We start from the raw sequence: 23,866 nt of genomic DNA, 5'->3' as shown, positions 1-23,866 counted from the left end.
GGAGAGTGGACTGGAGGGGCCAGTGCTCTGGGCCCAGGGAGCATGCACAGATGCCTGGACCGTGGTTGTGACTGCAGAGGCAGTGACCTTCGTCTTATGGCTGCTGGAACAAATCACCACGCCCTTAGTGGCTTAGTACAACAGAAGTAGACTGCCTTGAAGTTCTGGGGGTCAAAATGCGTCCACTGGGGCTCAAGTCAAGGTGTCAGCAGGGCCGGCTGCTCTGGAAGGCTCTTCCCCAGCTTCGAGAGGCTGTCTCCATTCCTTGGCTTGCGGCCCCTTCCTCCATCTTCAAAGCCAGCAATGTAGCATCTTCAAATCTCTCTCTCTTACAAGGACCCTTGTGACCACACTGGGCCCACTGGGATAATCTCCCTTTTTCGAGATCCTTAACTTCCTCACACCTGCAGACTCCCCTTTGCCATGGAAGGCGACACCTTCAAAGGTTCCAGGGCTTAGGCCGTGGACATTTTGGGGGGTCCTTATTCTGTCTACCACAGACTGAGACTTGAATAGGAAGTAGAACCAACAAGACTTGGTAACTGAACGATAATTATCTCTAAATGGTGAGACTACAGCTGGCAGAAAATATAAATGGGAAATAAGAAAAAATTTCTACCATAAATATCTCCCTGGTTGAAAATGCTTTTAAAAATCAAACCTGACAAAGATTAAAGCTAGTTCTCGTGTTCTGAATGTCACTGTGGCATCAGGCTCAGTGCCAGGGCCCTGCCGGACTCTGACAGCACCCGTCTACAGCTGGGCGTGTAGGCTGGGGCCACCACGGCCACCCAGCGCGTGAGTGGCAGACCCAGGCTTGTCCACAGCCGGCTGTCCCGAGCCCGGTCCGGATGAGTTAGGGAATGAGCCAATTTCAAAGAGAAATGGGCCCTCCGAGGGGTCCCTGGATAGCCCCCTTCCTCCCCTCATCTCAGGAGTGGCTCCGCTTACCGTGATCGATCGTCATGCCTTTGCAGGGACGCGGCCACTGGACTGCGCAGGGAGATGTCCCTTGTTTCGAGTTCAGGGCGACATCTCAATAAGATAATAAAATGAAAAATTCCTTTACTTATTACCTTCTCCCTTGGGAGTGAGGGTGCACTCTGCCTTGTGCACGGAGGGAAAGGGAACCCGGGACCCTGAACAGAGCCGGGGCTGCTCCTAGTCGTTTCTGGGCCGCTCTGCCTGCTTCACTGGGAGGCCCTCCTTCAGAATGGTGTTGGGCCGCGGGCCCGAAGCAGACACGTCCCTCTCTTCTGTCGAAACGCCAGCATTGCCAACAGCCTTTGTCACTGACTCCCCCTTAGAGGATGGGTAGGAGATGCTGGAAAGAATCTTTGCTCTCACGGTGCAGGCGGACTTGGAGGTAAATGTCATTTTAAAGCAACGCCCTCACCGACTGCCTCCCCTCACCCTGGTCAGGATGCAGGGTCCCACTGGCCGCCCCTAAGCCTATGGCTGCTGCCATCACTGCGTATGACATTCGAGGCCAGGATGACCAGAGGCTGTTGGGCCCGGGAGGTTAGTGGCTCTTAGAGGGGGAGCTCAAGTCAGCAGGGCCAGGATGTGCCTCCTTCGTTTTGTTCATCAAACAGCACCTACCAGGTGGAGAGGCAGCGAGCTTGGGGTTTAGGGCTGGGGCTCCAAGCCAGGATGCCCCGTTCAGTCCTGGTCCTGCCACCGTGCTGTGCCCCTTGCTGTCTCAGAGCCTCATTTCCTCATCTGCATGGGCGGACAATGTTCAAATGCCCTCACAGTGCTGTGCTCAGGACTCAGGAGCCAACCCCATGGAGAGCCACTAACCAGCTGCATTTCTTTAGGCGAGCCCTCCGTGACCCTTGGCTTCCAGGATAGAATAAAGGCAGGGTTGTTTTGAGCGTTATGTGGATAAAGTGCCTAGAACAACGGCTGGCTAGAATAACCACTCAAAAAAAAATGTGAGCTATGTTGCCTGACATCATGCTAGGTATTGAGGGGTACAGGGGTTAATATGAGTTTGAGGATCCCACAGGGCAGACGATTACAGTGAAGTATGGGGGGTGCCCTGATGGGGTAAACACCAGGTGTTCTGAGCAGGGAACCAGATTTGGTCATCAGGGTGGTCAGGGAGGGCTTCCTGCAGGAGGAGGAGACATGAAGGCTGAGCAGGAGTAAGTTGGATAGTTGGCTGTGAAAAGGGCCACATAGATTTGAAGACCAGCAAGTGTGAAGGCAGAGGGCCCTGTGGTGGAACTGGTGGCCTTGGAGCCTAGCAGACGTGACCCAGCTATGTCATCTTCCTAGTAGGCAGCATTTACCTTGGGGGTGTAGTGAGAAATCAGTGAGATGATGTCTGTCAAATGCCCCTGCCTGGCACCTGGGGACTCTGTGAGAGGCGCTGCTGTGGCTGAGGTGAGTGCAGGTGGAACACCAGGGGCTTGGTGACAGTCCCTCAGAGCTGGAGCCGGCTTGGGTGTGCCAGGGTCAGGGACAGCTTCATCCTAAAGGCCACGGTGAGCTGTGGCAGTGAGCTGAGCCGTACTGGTGGTTGGGAGGACGTGCTGGGTGGGACTGGGGCCGAGGCTGCGGCAGTAATCCCTGTAAACCCAGGAGGGCGGCAGGTGGAGGCCACTGGGGATGAGGTTAGCTGGGGACAAGCCGAGCGGACGATGTCTGTAGCAGATCCAGCTGGAGCAGGAGGCTCCAGTCATTTGGATGGGGGAACGGATGCAAAGGCAGCCGGGTCAGCAGGTCTGGGTGCGCTGAAGAGCTCAGCTGGGAGTGACTGGCTTCTCTGTATGGCTGAACCACACAAAACTGTTATTTTTGCAGGTCAGAAACCATCTCGTTTCAGAGGCCTGCTGGCCATTTGCATGTCGTCTTTGGAGAGTGTCTATTCAACACCTCAGTCCATTTTTTCATAGGAGAAATGCAAATCAAAACCACGATGAGATAACAGCCATCCTGACAGGTGGGAGGTGCTATCAAAAAACCCAGACACCCAGTGCTGGCGAGGAAGGGAAGAGCTTGGAGGCCTTGCACACTGTTGGTGGGAATGTAAAATGCCACAGCCGTTACGGAAAATAGTATGAAGGTTCCTCAAAAATGGAACTACCTGAAGATCTAGCAATCCCACTTCTGGCTACTTGTCCAAAAGAACTGAAATCAGGATCTGGAAGGGCGATCAGCAGCACTATTTCCAACAGACAAGTTGTAGAAATAACCCAAATCTTCAGGGATGGGCAAAGAAATATGGTATATACATACAGTGGAATACTATTCAGCCTTAAAAAAGAAGGAAATTCTGACACAAGTGACAACATGGATAAACGGTGAGGACATTATGCTAAGTGAATTAAACCAGTAATGGAAGGGCAAATATTGGATGATTCCACTTACGTGAGGGATCTAAAACAGTCACACACATAGGATCAAAGACTGGAATGAAGATGGTTAGAGGCTGAGGGGAGGCGGGGTGGGGAGTTACTAATCACCAGATAGAATGTTTCAGGTGAATAAGTCCTGGAGATCTGTACAACATTGTTCCTACGGTCAGCAACACGGTAGGATGCACTTAACATGTGTTCAGAGGATAGAGGTAGGTTAAACAAATTAAGGAGTATAATATTGGCAATTTTGTACAGTTTAATGGTGGAATCTGAAGGCACGCCATTGGGGGTATGTGTCAACTGGGAAGAGAAGGGGCTGCAGTGGATGGAGAGAGGGAGCAGACCTGGGATGTTCCCTGGGCCTTCCTGCTAGGAGGGAGTGGGGCCCAGGCCATGTGTGCCCCAGGGCTGTGCATGGCAGTGTCCAGGGAAGCGGGAAGGCCTCCCATTGACGAGGACAGGCTTAAATAAGGGCCACTGACTTTTCCGTGAACCAAGGCTCACTTGAGCCCCTGCTGCAGCCGCAGCCTCCTGTTCCATCCCACATCTGTGTCCTCAGGATGGAGTGCTCACCTCTCTCAGCCCTCGTTAGCTGCCCACTCCCTGCCTAGAGTGCCAGAGCGACCTAAGGAAGGACAGTGCCGTTTCTCACCCGGCCCCATTGAGAGAAACCAGGCCACTGAGAAACAAGTTCAGTCTCTTTTCCAGCGTGTCTGTGTTTTTATGATAAAGTGGGCTTGGGGCTCTGGGCTGGGCACAAGCAAGGTACAACTACATTCCTGATCCTCCTGACTCTGTTGCAATGTGGGGGCTGTGTCCATCCCAGTTTTGCAGACAAGGAAATGGGAGTCTAGGTGGCAGGAAGAGGCCCATCTCCACCTTAAGAATGGACTTCCAAAGGCTGGGGGTGGTAATGGGCTCAACTCCACATTCAGAGTCAGAAAACGTGGGTTCCTTCATGACCTTGGAAGAAGATCCATAACTTCCCCAAGACTCAGTATTGCGATCTGTGAAATGGGGATGATACATCATCCAACACACATCTACTGAGTCTGCTACAGTTAGGAATGGATGGGGCTCTTTCAAGGCCCTGAGACAGCTCGAGGAAGAAGGTAAGTGGCAGACAGTCTCGCACGCTAAATCTTAGGAACTGACTGCAGAGGCATCCAGTACACCAAACTACAAACAGACAGTAACTTCCCGAACCTCCCATTCCTCCTGTTCCCAGCACAACTCCTCTGTCTGTCTGACCTGGGGGATGGGGCTGGGAGGCAGCGGAAGGAACCACCCTAGAGACCGGCCTAGTCCTTCTGGAGCAAGATCAGTGTCTTGGATTTGCAGACCAGAGCCCGCCTGGTCTTGATACGGCAGAGGGAGGTCTCGTGTCTTATCAGGGGCCCTAAAAAGCTCCAGAGAGAGGGGAGAGATGGGTATTTGGCAAGGATGTTTGCAGACAGCATGAAGAAAGAAAAGGCAGCGAGCAAACAGTGGGCGTTCTGGCCTTAGGATTTGTCAGCGAAGAAGGCTGAGAAAATCTTGGACATTCTGGACTGAAGATCAAGCCTGTGAGTGACCTCTGGTTTCCACAGCTGGGGCCAGACCCTGTGCTAGGCTCTGCGGAGAGCAAAATGGGAGATTCAGCTTCTACCTCCCAGTTGCTCAGACCAGGGGTGTGGGTGGGGGTGGGAGGGGAAAATGAATGACCAACTAAAGCCATAGACACACTGGGGGATGTTGCAGGGAGGGATGGGGGACAGGGGAGGGGCCTGAGCCGAGAAAAGCTCCAAGAGGAGAAAGATGAGTCTGCAGGGCAGTGAATGGGCCAGGAAGGCCACGAGATGATCAGACATGCGTGGTCCCTGAGTTCTACTAATCCACTTCCCAAAGGTGTAGACCCACTCAGCAGATGGTGGGATGATTCAACTTTTTGTTGGCAACAAAACTCGATGCTTTTCAGACTTGGGTAGTGCTCTCCCCATCACTGGGCCTACTCCACGGACTGGTAATGTCACCAGCTGAAGTCGATTGCTACACCTGCCCAGTGACTCTTGACGTAATATATGTTCCACAATCCAGCCACCACCCGTTTGCACGTCACTGATGTTGACATAATAGTAACGACAAAGGACATGATCTCAGAATAAAAGCCACTTCTGTAAGTGTAGTGCCCTTAGGTTGGGGGAGATCTTGCTACATTTGTTATCCTTTTTCTCACTTGGAGAACATTCTGGAATGGGCTCCAGACCACAAACAGGACTTGGAAAGCCACTGGTCTGGATGACCTTGAAGCTCCTCTGGTGCCCAGGGTCAGTGATGAAGGAAGAGGCCAATTTGGCGGTATGATTCTCAGGATCACAGCATCTTTGTCACGGAAAGTAACCATTGCTGAGGCCCTGGGTTACCCTGCCCAGAGCTGTGATGAGAACATACAGCAGTGTTTCCGTCTTTATCATCTTTTATGCTTTCAATATTTTTCTCCCATATCTGTATATTCCCCATATAATATTCAAGGTTTTTCTTTAAATACCTTTATTTTTAGGTTACTTTGGTCTATGTAAGACTATCCATAAACATGGGTTTCATGCAAGTTAAAACATTTTAAAGACTCTTCCTATGTAGCCCCACAGGTTGCTTTGCCACCCTACATACTGGGTGAAAGCTCTCAGAATGCACATTCCTAGCACGTTGGACAAATCGCAAAGGCGTCATGTCCCGTGGAAGAAGCCAGGCTCACGGGCTACACCCTGATGCCACTCATATGACGTTCCAGAAAAGGCAAAACTATAGGGACAGGAGACAGAGCAGTGGGTGCCAGGGGTTGACTACAGAGGGCCACCAGGGAATTCTGGGGGGTGAAGGGCTTGTTCTGTACCTCGATGGTGGTGGCGGTTACACGACTCCATGCTTTTGTCAAACTCACAAAACTGTATAATAAAAAGGGCAACTTTCACCACGTATAAATTATACCTCCATCTCAAGCTTGGCTGAAAAAGGCAGTCTTTTTAAATCTCTGCTTTTTTCAGCATGAATGAGCACCTCTCATCCATTCCGGGTCTCCCAGGAGACAGTGACACTGTCTCCTTCCCTTAGTGGAAACAGCAGGGGCCATGGACAAAAATCTGCAACTCTATCATTGACCAGCTGGGCGCCCTGGACAGGTCACTGACACTCCTTGGGCTCCGACTCCTCACCCATAAGAGGGGAGCACAGTAAAAAGGCAAGTAACTCAGTTAAAAAAGTGAGCAAAGGATCTGAATAGACATTTCTCCAGGGACAATATACAAATGACCAGGAAGCACATGAAAAAAGATGCTCAACGTTATTAGTTATCAGGGAATGCAAATGAAAAGCACCATGAGATAGCACTTCACGCCCACCAGGACGGCTGCTATCGAACACAGATAAGTGTTGGTGAGGACGTGGAGAAATGAGAACTCTCTTACACTGCCGGTGGGAACTTTAAATGGTGCAGCTGCTTTGGAAAACATCTGGCAGTTCCTCAAATGACTGAACAGTTACCATCCGACCCGGCATTCTACTTCTAGGTACATACCTAAGAGAAACGAAAACATAATGGCCAAAAAGTGTAAACAACTCAAATGTCTACCAGTGGAATGGATGAACAAAATGAGGTCTATCACACAAGGAGATATTATTTAGCCATAAAGGGAATAAAGCTCTGATACATGTGAGGGGTGGCAGAATACACCACCCCCAAAAATGCCACTCTGCCACACTATTTTGGGTTAAAGGCACTTGAAAACAGCAAACGTAAGGAAAACACTCTGATCTTCCTTCTTTTTCTTAAAAGCAGGGGATGAAATTCCCATGCGAAAGATGGCCTTCCTGTACCACAGAGAAAGTAACATTCTTATCATCAAGGACGAGAAAATTCTGTACAAACAGATCTTACTAAAATAATGGTCTTCCTTCAGCCTCCCCACGTAGTTGAGTTACTTTCCCACAATTGCCTCTCTTTGTTCAACCTCATATAAAAGCAGACAGGTTTTGCCACCTCCTTATAGGATTCCTGTGCCACGTAACACTTAGCTAAGTCTGCGGACTTTCTACTGTGAATCTGTTTCATGTCAGTTTAATTCTCAGGCCCGGGCGGCAGAGGTAAGATGGCACCTCCTCCGTGCGCTACAGCATGGACGAACCTTGAAAATACTGTGCCGAGGGAAAGACACAGACTGAAAAGTCCACATGCTCCAGGAGTCCACTTGTGTGAAAGCCTCGAGAGAGACAGCGTAAATGTGTGGTTGCTTGGGGAGTAGGGCGAGGGATGGGTTGTTTTCTCTTTTTTTTTTTTGGAAGTGATGAAGATGAACTAAAATCGACTTTGGTTAGGGTTGTGCATATGTATGAACGTACTGAAAACTGTTGGTTTGCATACACTTTAAATGGGTAAATTGTATCTCAATAAAGCTTTTTTAAAAAATGGTACCCAAAAAAAAGGAGGCAGGATATCACAGGATCGCCTCTGGCAAGGTTTGTGACAAAGCCGAGGGATGGTGTGTCCCACGCTGGGACAGAGCACGGCACCAGAGGCAGGTTAGGAAATGTCCCTCCCCTTCCCCTGCTTCTGAGCTTTGGCCATCTCCAGCATGGCTCACTCTCCCACTGAGAAAACTGTCCCCAGTCCTAACTGAGTCCTGTCCCTTGGATCTGGTGCTGTTGGAGCAATTTCTGGGTCTATGAGGGGCCGGTCTTAGGGACCCAGTCAAACCAATGCACAGGAAACAAGGGAGAAAATGAAGCAGCGGCTTCCTTCCCCAAACCCACGAGATGCCAGCCTCCCTAGGCTGGAGGAACTCCCTGTCACAAAGATGAGGAGCTCTCTGGGGACATGTCTTAACCATGGCTGACACTTTGCACCTGGCGCTCAGCTGGAACCTGGCCCAGGCCCTCAGCTGGGAGGCAATGGGAGAAACAGTCTCCTGAGAACTGAACCAGGAGACAGTGCCAATGTCCCCATCTTTCCTCCTCCTCCCCTCTCCTGCAGGGACGAGGCAGGGAGCACCCCCACGTCGGGTCCCCCATTCCCGAGATGTCAGCTCGGCATTCCTTTCAGAAGCTCACTGGTCTCATCAATCTCTCCCCTGCTGGCTACCATCAAGGCGCAAAGGCGTCTGTGTCCGTGTAGGCGGGCCCTGCCTGGAGCCCCAGGGGTGGCTGTTCTTTTTAATGAGCTTCTGGGGCACAGCGCCTGGTATCTCAGGCCCCAGCACGTGTGAAATTGATCCGACGGGCTGCACCACTCCTCAGTGAAAATGGCCCCTGGGGGAGATCGGCTTTTCATTTCACTTATAAACTGGCCTTGGAGGGCTGGTCAGTATTCCACCCGCCGGCAGCTGCCTTCCAGATCTTGGAGGGTGGCTTCGCACGGGCCCTGCCTGCCGCTGGGCTGGACTCTGGAACACAGTTGGGACCGAGCCATGTTTTGCTGAAGTTGTGACCACTGTCCTCTGAGACCTGGCTCCCTGATGAAGTCTGTGTCTGCAGGAGTCCGGAGCACAGTTCCACCTTCAGGATGTACAAACCGTGGGGAAGTCCTGCCCCCTGCATCTCGTGCCCTCAGATCTGCGGGCTGGGAGGGGGTCGTGGGTCAAGGTGCACCAGGTTAAACAGCCTTTGAATCTGCTGGTAGGCCTGCCTCAGGGCTCAGGCCCCCACGACGGGCCCTGTGGGGATGCACCCCTGCCACGCGCTGCCACTCTGCTAACGTCTGTAGGGTTTCTCTCTGGGAGCCGCGTCTCGAGGATTTGTGGAAGGGGGCGTCTGCAGCATTTCCTCTGCTCCTGTCCCTTGGTTTGTCCTGCCTCCCAAGAGTTTCACCATCCACACCTGACCCAAAAATGGCTCTGGCAGTACCAAGGCTTCCCTGAAGGTAGGACTGCGTCCACTTCTTCTTTGGATCCCCACAGTTCCTGACCCCAAAAGGCACTTGTTGATTTAATTACGTTTGATGGATTAAAGAAAATCACTGCTTGTCAAATCTGGGCTCAAAATTACACCAATTCGCATATAATCTATACTAGCCTTGTGAAGGAGTGCTGTGATGGCCATTTCAGTTTTACAGATGTGGATGTTAAAGGAAAGAGGGTCGCTTGCCCGAGGCCCCACAGTGAAGTCAGGAGGGGAGACTGGGCTGGAATGTGCAGCCTGACCCCAGATCCCACAAGCAGACGACACGAGGAGACCTCGCAGTCAGCAAGGGGCCACAAGCGGGCCCGAGACCAGGCTGCTGGTGCTGCTTTCCGAGCAGTACGGGTGACAGCCAGCCAGAGCGACCTCTGGAGCGTGCTTTCAATAGTGCTCTGATAGGTTTGCTGGTAGGTTTCTAACATCTTAGCTTTAATCTTTTCTACTCCAAGCTCCCGACAGGTACTTACTGGTCCATAAGCACAAGTTCAATGGTGGTAAAAAGGGAAAGTAGAAGGCATGTAGAGAATGCTCTTTTCACTAAAAAAAAAAAAAAAGTTAAAAAGGAGTGATACAGGCTCATTAATAAAAAAGGAACGAATACATAAATGTGTGAAGAAGGGACCAGAAATAGCTTCAATCCTGCCCTTCTTGGATGACCACTGTTAGCACGGCAGTATATATTTTTTCCGGTCATTTTCTATGTGTATTTCTTATAGTGAATCTTTCAAAATGAAAATGGTTACTTACTGGATAAACGTGCTGTGAAATCTGACATTCTTTTAAATCAAGGCATTCTGTTCTTGGGAATGCTACAGATGTTGGCAAGATAGCCTGGAGAACGGCAGTGGCAGTGCTGTCGTGTCACTGGACCAGGTCATGGTCAGTGGCGCTTGCTGTGGGGCAGGGGCAGGGCCCGGGCCCAGCGCCATTATCTTGTCAGTTCTCCCTCCCATCAACCAGGGGACGTGAGAACTCAGTTTTACGTGCGCAAACGCAAGAAGGTACCGCCCCGTGTGGCTTCCAGAGGTGCAGGCACTTGTGTGGGATGTCACCTGCCTCCGATGTGATAGAGCAGGATGCAAGCCCAGGCCTGTCTGACTAGAGCAAGTCCTTCTCATCCTCTGGGCGAAGCGGCAGACGATAGGCAGTATTTGCAACAACAAAAAAAGAAGGCCGAAAGGGTTCTGGGAAGACTCTGCAATTCTGTGAATGTACTTGCCTCAAGCGAGCCTTTTCATGCTTTCTCCTATCTGTGTGTCTCCTATATAATCATCTATTTAAGAAATTTCTTGAATGGCTTTTGTGATTAGGTTAGCTTTGTCCTAAGCAAAGTCTCAATCTATTATCACTATCTGAAAAATGGGGCTATGAGATGAAATAAGACAATATGGGGCATGCTGGCTGTCAGTGAGGACTCTGACGGCCGGAGAGGCTGGCGGGGCCTGACAGTGGCCTGCGGGTGGGAGCCTCCTTCAGATGTACAGCTTCTAAAGCTTACCCAGCGGAGCCAGGAGCGATAGGGACAGAGACGAGCCCCAGAGACAAGGAACCTTGTTGTGGGGCTGATGTGGGCCCCCTGAAAGATCCTGAGGTCAGAACCAAGCCGGGGCAATGGGAATGGAGCAGGGATGGGGATAAGGGTACAAGGGTGCTGAAGAGAGCACGTCCCCAGGGCGCGATGACTAATTGGATGGAAAGTGAGAAGCAGTTTCACTTGTGTTTGGAGATTAGATTGGGAGTGGCTGAGCTGGAGGGGAAGGTGTAGGAAGTGACAGGTGGATGGGGGCACCAAAAGTGAAGGCACAGCTTGTGTATCCCTGGGATAAATTACATTATTGAGAAAAGGAAAGATGCATTTGGTCTGGTTTGCCAGGAAGGATGGCATAAATCCATGGGAACAGTGTGCTGCCTGCTGGTGCACTGAGACATCGGCTCTAATTATTCCATGGCGACAAACCATGCTGGATGGGACTCCGATTGGTACAAATGGCCCTCATGCTGATGGGGCTGCACGGGGACCTGGCTGGGCGTCTCTTCAATTACAGCTCCTCGTTCCCCAAAGTGGGTGTCCCAGGGCTTCCCAAACTGACTCGGGCTGACATTTCAGAAGGTCTACACATCAGCTAGGTTGGGACTGTCACCTGAAAGGCTCTTCTGAAAAGTGGCTGGATGATGCTTCTGCTCACTCTCTCTAATACCACCCTCCACCAGCTCATCAAGACCCCTACGCCCTGAATCCTGCCACTGACCCACTCTCAGCCCTCTTTCCTTCTTACAGGTCAGACCTCATCCCATCTCCATGGTAACCACTGCCCACTCCCTTGAGGTTCCCCCCATCACATCACCCAGCCAACCCTGGTTAAACCAAGCAGTAGTTAAGGCCAATCCCTCAGCAGGCCCTGGGGCTCTTCCCTTGGGATTTTCTCAAGAACGTTGCTCTGTACCTGTCCTGCCCTCTCCTGCACACTTCCTTCACTGCAACCATGTTCTGGTATTTCTTATCTTAAAGTCCTCCCTTGGCCTCAAGCCTCTCTGGCCACCTCCATGTTGTCATGGCCACCTTGACCACTCAATAGCATCTGACATGGATGACGATCCTTCCTTTGGCTTCGATGACTCCACCTCTTCTCATGTTCCTCCTGACCTCTAAGTGCTTCTTTGCCACTAAATCACGGTGGGTCCAAGGGCTTGCTTCCCTACTCTTCCCTGTGTGCAGTCCCTAGGTGTAACCTCATCCAGTCAAATGGCTTCACGTATATCCAAATGCCAAAGATTCCCATATCGACAATTCAGCCCTAACTTCCTGCTGGAGCTCCAGAGTCAATGTACCCCACGGGCGTTTTCGCATTTCCGCTTGGATGTTTAGTAGGCATCTCTATCTTGAACGTATCCAAAACGGAAATTCTGATTTTCCCCAAACTTTTGTTCCTTCTCTGGTCTTCTCCACTTTAGTAAATGATGTGACTTCCCACCCCGGTGCTCAAACCAGAACCTGATGTATCATCTTGGTTTCTCCCCTTCCCTCACATTCCATAACTAGTCCATCAATATGCCCTTTGGGTTCCACCTCTAGATCTGTGCCCAGTTCTTCACTTCTCTCCGTCCCCACTGTGACCATCTCAGGTCCAGCCGCCATCACTTCTTGCCTGGACTCACAATAGATTCCCAAGTGGGCTCCCTGCTTCCACTTGATTCTTCTACAACTCGTGCAAAGCTCATCCATTTCCCAACCTCATGGCTTCCCACTGCACTCAGAATCAAATCCGCACTGAGGCTATGATTCCAGCCTCACCTCCTCCAGGGCACAGGGGCTGCCAGAATTGCACAAGGTCCTCCTTGTGCTGCAGGTCTCAAAAGTCACCTCCAGTCATGTGCGATCATGGCACTCTCTGAAGTGTCACCTTCCCCACTGTATTCCCAGTGCCCAGAAATATATCTGGTACACTCAACCATGAGTGAAGTCAAAGTGACCGCAGATGCTAAGCTTGTCCACATTGGACCTTATCTTCCCGGTCTGCCAGTACCCTGGATGTGCCCAGCTAAGAGGGGGAGGCAGTGTGTTATGCCAGAACACAGGCCTTGGAATCAGAAAGCCCCGGGTGGGATTCCAGACTCTGCGACATACTGGCTGTGTGATTGTGAGAAAGCCATTTAAGGCCTCTAAGGTTGGCTTTGAGAAAACAATAGTCCATATTCACTCCTCTCCCAGAAAGTGGAGATAACAGTACTTTTATGAGATTGTTAACAAGAAAAGTAACCCCATCAAAGCATCACCCAGATCTGTCCCATCAGCTCAAAGCTACAGTGCTTGTGACAGGATGGGTGCAGTGAGCAAAAAGCAAAGAGAAGCAAAAAGGTGGGATTACAAGTTGGTGTAAAGTGAACAGACTTAACACCAAATGCAAAAATACGTAAAGGAAAAGACTGAGACGCGACTCCCTTGCCCAGGGACAGAGTGGGAGGAGCCGATAATGCAGGGGGTGTCCAGACTGTGTCAAGGGCCCCTGCAAAGCACCTAGGAAGGCTGACAGCCCAACAGACGCGCAGGGAAGGGACACGGTGAGCGCGGCACAGGAGAGATCCACAGGGCTTCCAGGAATTCTGGTGTTTATTGAGGCCTTACTTGGTGCCCAGGAGCAGACAGAGTTCTCGCTCTTAGCAGGTGACCTCCTGGCCCCAGACACCATCATCTCTGGCCTGAATTCCCCCCACCTGCTCTCCCCTGTCCAGGTCTCATCCAGCACTGAGCGATCCAGCTGAAAAAACAAGCCAGGTCGTGGCTCTCTTGCTCCAAACCCTGCAAGTTTCCCAGCTGTTTTGGAGTAAAATCCTTATAGGACTCTACCCAGCCATCCCTCTTCCTGCCATCACCTCCTCCCACCCCTCCTCTTCCTCACTCCACTCTAGCCTTGAGGCTCCTCAGCAGGCGCTGGGCACACTCCTGCCCCCGGGCCTTTGCAGTTACTGCTCTCTTTGGCCCCAGATCAAGAAAGGCTGTCTGCCCAGTTCTCTCCCTCACCTCCTTCCGGCCTTTCCTCCTCTGTTCTCAGTGCGGCCTGCCTTGCTGCCCCTTCATCCCTACTTCTGTCTGCCCTACTCCGCACATCTGTCATTCCGGATGTTACAGTGAGGCCGGTCTTGTTCATGGCCGTAACCGCCAGCACCCAGAGAGCGTGTGCTCACTGAAGACTGATGGGATGAACGAACGAGGCTTAGAGGGTACATAACACCTGCAGAGACAGTTATCCTCTCGAGTCGTCAGGACAATGCAAACTGGCAGAAGGTAAACGATGGCTGTTAGCAAGCACTGGTGGGGACGCTGAGGAATGAGCGGGCATGCAGTTGGTAGATGTACAAAATGGTGAAAGCTTCTAGGAAAACTGAGGGAGCTGTGTGTGTGCGCGCGTGTGAGTGCACACATAAATATACGTATCCCAACCCTTTGACTCAGGAACTCCACTTCTAGGCGTGCCTCGTGAACACTTGTGTGTGCAAGGATGTTCAAGGCTGCATAGGTTCTGATCAGGAAGCTTGGAAACAACCTACCTGCCCTGGATAGGAGTGTCAGTAAATACACAACAGCACATTTGTAAAAAGCAGCGCTGTCCTGCCATCACAGAGGATGAAACACACCAGTGTGCACTGGCGCAGAAACGTCAAGACACAATTAAGTGGAAACAACAGTTTACAGAACAAACAAAGGGTAGGATCCTCTTCTTATTAAAAACTAAACCGCAAATGTGGAGCGTGCGCAAGTGCACATAAAAGCGTGTGTAAATGCGGAGACCGGGGGACAGGGCGAGGGGCCACGGCACGTTCTGTTCTGTATAATCGCTCGTTTGAACTCATCCACACATCACCCACTTAATAAAAACAAATAAAGAACAAAACCTCGCACAAAAGAGCCCCTAAGCTGCTTCGCAGAGGTCCCCACGGATCTCTGAGCTCCGCCTGGCATAAGCTATCCGCAGCGAGACTCAGCCGGCCCGCCGCAGGCTCAACCAGCAGGAGCTTGTCTGCTCTGTTCCTCGGTGACTCGAGCTGCTTATAACCCGTTCACTCTACAACCTTCTCCAGCGAGCTCTGGGGGGACTGCAGCACCCTCCCGGGCACTGAGTTTCCCAGCTGTGTCTGCCTGCTCTCTTGACTTCCCCTTCCTCTGCGGCCTGGGTGGGCTGCTCCAGGCAGCAGGGGTCGTGAAGAATCTCCCTCCGTATTCCCGAGTCCCCGTCCTCTAGCATGGCCACTGGAAAGCACTGCAGTTGTGCACCGACTAAGGATTCGAAAACCCCCAGGAAGACCCCAGAGCTGTAAGCCAGATGTCCAAGGCCTCCACAGCCTGCAGACTCAAGGCCGAGCTGGAACTAGGCAGCGGTTCTGGGGGAAGAGAGCTAACGCAGAGAATTATCACCTCGAAGCAGGGTGACACGGCTTCTTAAAACAAAGTTGATCACATCCCACTCCCCTGATCACAGCCCTTCAGGGGCTGCCTGCGGAGTGAACTCCATGCTCCTCACAGCCTGCTGACAAGGCCGTGCTCCCTCCACCAGGGAGGCTCCTCAGGTGATGGCTAAATCCTTGCTCGCCATGAATTTACATCTTAACTTGGGGAGGTTCCCTCCAATGCGGTGATATAACCCCTCCCCTTGTAAATATCCTTTTTTGGTACATTCCTCCTTTGTAGTAATTTCATCTGTCTGTCTGGTTTTTGCTTTTCTGGTCTCCCCTACGAGACTCCAAGCCCCATGAGGGCAGGACCTGGGGCTGCCCTGTGTGCCCAGCACACCCTTGAGGAATGAATGGCCACCTCACCGGTCATTCTCCAGCAAGATCCCTGAGGCACAATGGTGAGCCATCACTCGGACCAAGGCGTCTCTCCTCAACACTTGAATCATAACAGCTGACAAATACATTGTGCTTGCTGTGTGCCAGCCCTGTCCTCGCTGCTGTATATGTATTCACTCATTAAACCCACACAAAGCCAGAGGGGCGGTCCTGTTGGTACCCCCTTTTCCAGATGAGGAAGCTTAGGCACAGAGAGGTTAACTGGCCAAAGGCAAAGAGCACATAGGTGGTGGAGCTGGTGTTGGCCTCCTGGCAGTCCAAATCCTCCTTAAGCACTCCACTCTCCTCCTCATCTTGGGGTTGCTCCCTTTCCATACAATTTGATCAACAAAAACATCCCCTTCCTGGCTTGCAGCGGCTGAAGCTAAACCATGGATCAGCTTGGAGCAGGGGTTGGCAAACCACGGGGTCTGCCTGTTTTTGTAAATAGTTTCATCGGAACACAGGCCCACCCATTCAGTTCTGTATTGTCTATTGTGCTTTCACACTGCAATGGCGGAGTTGAGTAGCTGCAGAAACCAAGGGCCCTGCAAAGCCCAAAATATTGATCCAATCCCTGACTCACAGCCTCCTCGAGAGAAACAGACCCGGGTCAGGACGTTAAGCAGAGCAGCAGGAGCTGCATTACTGAGCACTTACTCTGCCTGGAAGGGGCTCGACTTGTTGAATCCTCACAGAGGCTCTGTGCGTGTTGGGTATAATGAGCCCACCTTTCAGATGAGAGGCTCAGGAGAGTCAAATGGCTTGTCCCGTGTTGCCCAGCTGGGATGAGGACCCAGAAGTGTGACTCCAAAGTCTGTGTGATATTCCATGGCACGCAAAGGAAGCCGGGGTCCCTGCTTAGGTGTAAGAGGTGGCAAGGACACAATTACCGAGTCGGCTGCCCCCTCAAAGGAGTTGTCTTACCCAGCCTTCATAAAGCACCTGTGAGGTTGGCGGTGCACCCGCCTACTGTTCTGAAGCTCAGAGAGAAGGCAACGGGACCCAGGTGGCACCGTAGGTGGCTGAGCTGATGTCCAGACCCAAGTCTGACTCCAGCACTAGAAGATGTTCTAGCCTTTTAAAGCACAGTTCTGAACCCTGGCGGTACTTTAGAATCATCTGTGAAACTCAAAAAAATACACCGATGCCCAGGCCCAGCTCCAGAGAGCCATGCGACACTGCGCTAGGCAGGGCTTGGCCTCCATATTATTCAGCGGTGTGCCATGGGATCCGACGTGCAAGCTAGGGCCGGGAGCCACAAATTTAAAGCAGCCATACCGTTCGGGGGAAATCCTGCAAATTTAAAGATGATCTAAAAAGAGAACTCCATTTATCTCTGAGGCCAAAGGCAGGTTTCTGACAGCTTTGGTTGAATATTTAATAGTGTTGGAACTTTCTGGAGAAACGATTTTAAACCGTTCTTGGAAGAGGGCAGATCTGAGTACAGTCTGAAGGCTCGCTGGTGGGAGAGCCGCATGGATGGTACTGAGGGTTTTCCAATGTTTTCCAGCAGCTGCGTGCCCTTGCTGCATCATTCCAGACCAGCTCAGGCCTCATCCAGGGAGAGAGAAGATGACCACCAGCAGACGCAATGCTCCTCTCCCCTCACCGGGTTGGCCCCTTGCCTGGGAGCACCGATCATTCAGTCGAGAGGAAGAAGCACATAAATCTTTCTCCACGGCGCCCTAAGCCTTTCTACCTCTCTGGTTCAGCTGACAATTTATTTCTATTTAAATATAATTGGCAATTCTGAGTTTCTTTCTTGGGAAGAAACCTGTAAGAGAGTGTTATGAAAATACCATTCAAATAAAAAGAAGCCCCGTGTAAAAAAAAAAAAAAAAAAATCTGTCTTCCCGAAAAAGTTAAAATAAGGCAAAAGATACTCCTTCCTCTGTCTTCCTTATCCAACTCTTCCGCCTCAATATACTTTTGAGCTAAATTATTTCATTATTTCTTTGAATAGGTAACACAAAAGTGGTGCAAAATTAAAAAGCATGCAGAGGTAAATGTATAAAAAGAGTCTCTCACCCCCATCCTCCAGGCAACCACGCTTGTCACTTTTTATTGTGTCTTTCCAGAGCTATCCAGTGCATGGAGAGCATATACACAGGTGTGTGTCTGTATATATATAAAATATATATATATAGTTTGCTATTTCTAACAATGGAAATTGATGTACTGTGCTGCATCTTGCTTTTTCCCCTTAATGAGGTATCATGGAGATTTTTCCACACGGCGACATAGAGATCAGCCCAACAGCCTAGGGACTGGCGAACTTCTTTGAAAGGTCCAACGGTAAACAAGTTAGGCTTCAAGGCCCTATGTCTGTTGCAACTACTCAGCTCCGCCCTTGTGGCAGGAGGGCACCCCAGACAGTATGCGAATAAAGGGGAGCAGCTGTGTTCCAAGAACAGTTTATTTACAGAAACAGGTGATGGGCAGGCCTCGGCCCCTGCTCTGCTGACCTTGGGTCTAGTCTAAACTCTCTTTGGCTGTTTCATGACAGTTGTATCCGTCCATGGCTGCACAATCCCAGGGAGGCCTGGCCTGCTGGCCCGACACACAGGGACAGGAACGGGCCCTCCTCCTTCCCCAGCACTTGAATACAAACAGAAGTCAGTCTTTGGTTTATCCCCCAACACATCTCAAGCTAAATGCTGTAACAGATTTTGCTTGGCGACTCCATGGGCCCCCTGAGTAACATCCATGACACCAGAACGCCAGGCCCTGGGACCGCCTGAAGCTGGTTTAAGCAGATTTGTTTTCTTTTCAGGGATGTGTGGGGGGAGTCAAGAGCTCTGAGGCTGCAGAAAGCGTAGGGTAGTGGACACATGGGCATTAGGGCCAGGGGCAGGGCTGAACCTGGCTCCAACCCTTACCAGCTGTGTGCAAGACTCAGAAGACGCATGCAGAGCATCTTGAGGGGGCCTGGCATGTAGACACTCAACAAACAGTAAATAGCACGATGAATTCGTTACATAAAAGGTCAAAATTCACACACTGCTGTGCTGGGACCAGAAGGGCCCTGAGTTACTTCTTCCCTTGGGGGCCTGGGCTGAGCACGGTGGGCTGGCAAGTTCATGTGGCTCAAGGGAAGAGACTCCAAGCCACCTTTATCGAGAGCCTCCAGGAGCCACCAGACAGAGGTAACTCCCAGAGGGCTCACCCTCAAGGCACACGGGTCAGAGGAGACATCATCTGTCCCCACACTCCCATGTGAGCCAGACAGGGACAATGCTGTCTCACGTGCCACACAGACGCACGTGTTGAGGAGATGGGGCCCAGTCACAAAGAAGGTGACATCTGAATTGGGCCTTGGAAGGTGTGGGATTTCAAAAGGGGATGGCAGAAGGGCGTTCAGGCAGGGGAAAGAGTGGGGTGTTGGTTTCCTACGCTACTGCAAGTTACCCAGACTTAGCACCTTAGAACACCACCGATGCATTATCCTAGGGTTCAGAGGTCAGAAGGCCCCAGATGGGTCTCACTGGGCTAAAATCACTATATCAACAGGGCTGCAGTCCTCCTGGAGGCTCTACAGGAGAAGGTTTTCTTGCCTTTTCTAACTTCTGAAGCTGCCTGCATTCCTTGGCTCATGGCCTCTTCCATCTTCAAAGCCCGCGACGGCCAGGCAAGGCCTCCTCATGCTGCCTCCCTCCTCCACTTCCGAGGACCTCTGTGACTGCACTGGGCCCATCCAGTAAGCCAGGGTCACCTCCCTATCTTAAGGTCAGTTGATTAGCAACCTTAATTCTCCTTTGCCCCATACAGCTTCACAAATTCTGAGGATTAAGACGTGGTCATCTGTAGAGGAACATTCTCTCACCTGCCACAGGTGGGTGATTCAGTTTAGCAGGAACAACCACTCATTCAACACCTTAGCCACAGTCCCACGTGGAACCCTCCCGACGGCCTCGTGAGGCAGCTGTTATGACCCGCGTTTGGCGAGTCAGGGCAGGCTGAGAGAGGGTGAGCAGCCCATCCAGGCCCCGGAGCTGGGATCTGGTGGAGCTGAGAAGGGGTGAAGGCAGTCTGACAGCGGGGGCTGCTCTCTCCACCACCGGCCGAGACGACCTCTGGGGCTGCCCACCTCGTCAGGACCAACCCTGCATGTTGAGTCTCCGATGGGCTTCCCTGGCTGGCTACATTTCACGTGTTGTCACAATTCAGTGCTGGGGGAATGCAGTGCATCCGTGTGACCCTACTGGGCGAGGACCCTTGGAAACTTGCACCTGGTCTCCCTGGACTTTGGCCCCTGTGCTGGACTGAGGCCCACAGAAGGAGGGCATCCAGCGAGGCTGGGGCAGAGTCAGGGTTAGAACACGGGCCCCCAGTTCTCCGGTGGCTCCTTGATTCATGTTCCCCAAATCTCAGCCCATGTCAAATGGGGCAGTCTACACACCCCTTCCCCAACCCTCTCTCCTCCTCGGCGGAGCCATCACGCCCCTAACCTCCTTGCCACCTGGGAGAGAGAGGCCATTCTTCTAGAGGGTGCTAGGAATAGGAAAACCTAAGGCCGGAACATTCTCCTCAGAGGGAGAAGGGACCTCGGCAGGCAGAGGCTCAGGATGGCACCCACCTCAGGGACTTGGTTCAAGTCTGATGACATCTCGCTGGCACCCAGCCCTACTCTGCATTCCCACCCGCCCTGTCCTCCCTGGGGTAGCAGCTCAGCCCTCTCAGAAACCAAGTCTACCCCAACGTCCTCACTTTGCAGACACCTGCAGGCCATGCATGGCCCACAGTGGGCCTCGACCACCAAGAGAGGGCATGTCAGCCCCTGGTCATCACGGCGATGGACGCGCTGCGGGAATGACCCTAGGCCTCACGGCTGCAGGTCCCGCCTGATGGTAGCCTGTGAGCACTCTGACCAGCCCGGCGTGGGAAAGCTGCCGGCAGAGCCACGGGGTGCTGGGCCTGAGGCCGTGGAGGAGGATGCTGTGGAAAGCAGCTTCTGCTGGAGAATTCAGGCCTGGCGAGGCGGCTGCCCGCTGCCTGAGCTCCCACTCACGGAGCTGTCAGCTGGCTGGCCTGGCCTGAGGCCTCAGAGGGACAGATGTCATGGGAATAAGACATCTGCTCGAGACAAACCCGGGCAATGGACAGGCCACCTAGCCCTCCCATGGTAGCCTGTAGGCGTTTCTTCAGAACACTCATTGAAGAGAAGAAAACTAACAAACATTGAGCACCTACTGTGTGCCTGGCCCCATGCCTGGTTCTCCGCTCATCTTGTCTAACTGAGAAAGTAAGTCGATAGATAGCCAACGGCCTGGCTTCCCATCCCTGCTCTTCCATTTAGAGCCTGATGGACCTCAGCTCGTTGTGCCTTCAATTCTTAGGTGAAGACTGCACAGGTGACTGCCCCAAAGTTGTGGGGGTCAAATGATTGACACACGTTAGGTGCTGAGACCAGGCTCTAACAGGTGGAGGTTAAATGAGTTATCACCACTCCCGCCTCCCTTCGAGCAGGGTGATAAGAAGCCCGTTTTATAGATGAGGACACTGAGGGTCAGAGAGGCCCCCCGGTGAGCAGCAGTGCAACTGAGATTCACACCCAGGTCCATCTGGGTTTCGGGCCTGCACTCCCCTCACTTCTCCCGCCACCTGCCATCTCCCTCATCCTAACAGTTCACTCCATGCACTGAGTACATGCAGCCAGCAGAACACGGCTCAAGGGAGAACGGCTGCCACCGTGGGTTCAAATCCCGGCCCCCACACCTGCCAAGTGACCTTGGGGGAGTTACTGCAGCAACCTGAGTCTCAGGTTCCTCACTTGAGAAATGAGGATAAAAATGGTAACTCCTTGCACACGCATTTTGAGCAGAAGAATGGAGATGGGAAGCAAGGAGCTGGCCCGCACTCAGGGCACAGTGGCTGCTGCTGCTGCGGTTGCCACTCTGGCCAGCGAAGAGGCAGCTGCCACGCTTCAGCAGGGGAGCCCTGAGAACGGCGGGCTTTATGCGTCAGGCGTGAAGGGGGCAGAGTTCTCCCTGCTAGGGTTTCTCTGCCACCTTCCTCCTACATAGAGAGCAGGCATCATAGGCTGCAGCCACAATGCAACTTTTAGTCCTAATACAACACGGCAGCTCTCTTGGTACTTCTGGGGGTGCCCCTGTTGCGAGGAGCTGCAGCAGGGGGCAGGGAGGCCTGGCCTCTGGAGCCAATCGATGAGCCTCGACTTGCTCCCCTGTGAAACGGCAAGAGCAGGAGCTACATCATAGGGTTGAGGACGAGAGGAGAAAAGGCACATAAAATGCTTCACCCGGTTTCAGAGGTAGGGGGCTGTCGATAACTGACAGCTACCGTTACGGTTGTCCCTACTATTACTGTTTTACAAGAACCACAGATCAGTTTCAGACCCACCTGCTCACCCAGTAGCGGCTGCACAGAGCGCGGTCCTTGAAGAGCACGCTGACGTCACCGCCGGGCTCAGCCACAGAGGCAGCGCTGCATCAACGGCATCAGCCACAGACAGAGGGAAAGGTCCGCCTGGGATGGCCACACAGCTCACGGCATTAAGTGCCACCTCCATATCACAACTCCTAAGATTCTCCTCCCGGCCCAGACTCCACCCGGAACTCCAGGCTCCCAAAGAGCCCCTCACCGGCTCCACTTGGATGTCTGACAAGCATCTTGGAGGTAACACCCCCATGGCCCCGGAACTCCCCACTTTTTAAATGGCACCTCTCTTCTTCCAGTTCCTCACGCCAGCAACCTTGGCGCCATCCTGCCACCTCTCTTTCCCTCACACCCACATGGACCCCTAGGCAAATCCTGGCCACCCTAAGAATACATCCCAAATCCGACCGCTGCTCCCCACCCCTCCCAGCCTGACCCAGCCATCTCTCCTCACCCGGGTGACCACATCATTCCCCTACCTGGCCTCCCCTGCCTCCTTTCTGGTCTCAATTTATCATTCACAATAGAGCTCTTCCTCTCTGCTGGCTTCCATCTCACTCCAAGTGGCAGCCAGAGTCCTCCCTGGCTATGAGGTCCTATGTGACCTGGCTGTCCTCTTTGCCTCCCTGACCTCATCTCCATGCTCTTCCACCTTGTTCACCTGCTCACGCTATGCTGGCTTCCTTGCTGTTTCTCAAGCAGGCTGAGTATGCTCTGCATCAGGGCATTTGCACCTGCTGTCTCCTCTGCCTGCCTCAGTCCCTCAGGTCTCCACACTGTGTCAAACCATCCTGGTGGCCTTCCCCAACCATACACAACACATCTCCACCAGATCCCTTCCTTATACAGCCCCTATGATGTCCTTTCCTGTTTTATTTTTCTCCATAGCAACTGCCATCTGACATATATGCATTTACTTCTTCATTTAATCTCTCTCTCCCCCGCTAGCATGTCTATGAGGGCAGGAACTGTGTTTTATTCTGGTGAACTATCAGTATCTGAAATGGTGCCTAGCGCACAGTAGGTATTTGTTGGGGGGGTGGAGGATTGGATAGACCAGGGAATTTTCTTCCACACCATCCCTGCTCAGCTCCTCTGTGACTCCAGGCTGCTCTCCTGGCCCAGCCCTGGCTGAAGCAGCTGCGCTCGTCCCTGGAACTCCCACAGATCCTGGGGAGAACCAAGCCAGCCCGACCTCACCTTTCAGTGTTTAGACTAATTTTAATCTCTTTATTTTTACGTATTTTGAAAGCAACGCTAATCATTTATATTTAGTTTCCTTTAATAAATGTACATGCATAGGAGGTAGCTGCTTAAACATCTCTAATTTTCTCATCATGTTTTCCCAGTTTTCTAGTCAAAACAACAGCTTTAATCGCAGCAGTTCTATATGTATTAAGAAATGAAGATTTCTCCCCCTTTGTTCTTTCTAATCGTTTCTAATTATCAGTTGATCAGTCTAGTATTTATATCCCATTCGTATTCTCGGGGTGAACAAAGGATGGAGAAGGGAAACGAGTTCGCAGTGTTGAGGAGCTACTGCGCGCCTGGTTGCTTGGCGTTCACCGCGTCAACACCCACCGCCACGCTGTGAAGGCTGGGCTCTGAGCTCCATTTCAGGGATGAAGAAACTTGAGGTGCAGAGGAGAATCTATCGTCCAAGATCCTACAGCTAAGTGACAGACTGGGAACCCGACCACAGGACTGTCCCACTGTTTCCAGTCATGTACACTGAGATTGAATATTTGGATGTCAAAAAAAAACACAAAAAGAATACAGTCCCCACCAAAGCACAGGTCCTGCCCTTGTTGTCAAATAAACATCCCACTCCTTGGGCTGCTCAGGCT

The 23,866-nt window shown here is 52.0% G+C and overlaps 1 protein-coding gene across 5 annotated transcripts in view; it reads right to left on the bottom strand.

The window, feature by feature from the left end:
• The window catches only part of SNX29 (sorting nexin 29), a 505,847-nt gene that overhangs the window by 5,476 nt on the left and 476,505 nt on the right, over nt 1-23,866 (bottom strand). Inside the window, exon 21 of one of the 5 annotated variants that reach the window (XM_046665871.1) lies at nt 6,812-6,921. The exons of the other annotated variants lie outside the window; for them this stretch is intronic. Within the exon in view, the coding sequence (XP_046521827.1) occupies nt 6,828-6,921 (94 nt within the window). The 3' untranslated portion in view covers nt 6,812-6,827. The remainder of the gene's footprint in view (nt 1-6,811; nt 6,922-23,866) is intronic. 5 annotated transcript variants of the gene reach the window in all.

The sequence above is a fragment of the Equus quagga genome, chromosome 7 (genome assembly GCF_021613505.1).
Source record: "Equus quagga isolate Etosha38 chromosome 7, UCLA_HA_Equagga_1.0, whole genome shotgun sequence".
NCBI lineage: Eukaryota > Metazoa > Chordata > Mammalia > Perissodactyla > Equidae > Equus > Equus quagga.
Note: the sequence above shows the minus strand (reverse complement) of the source record. Positions and strands in the feature narration are given on the sequence as shown.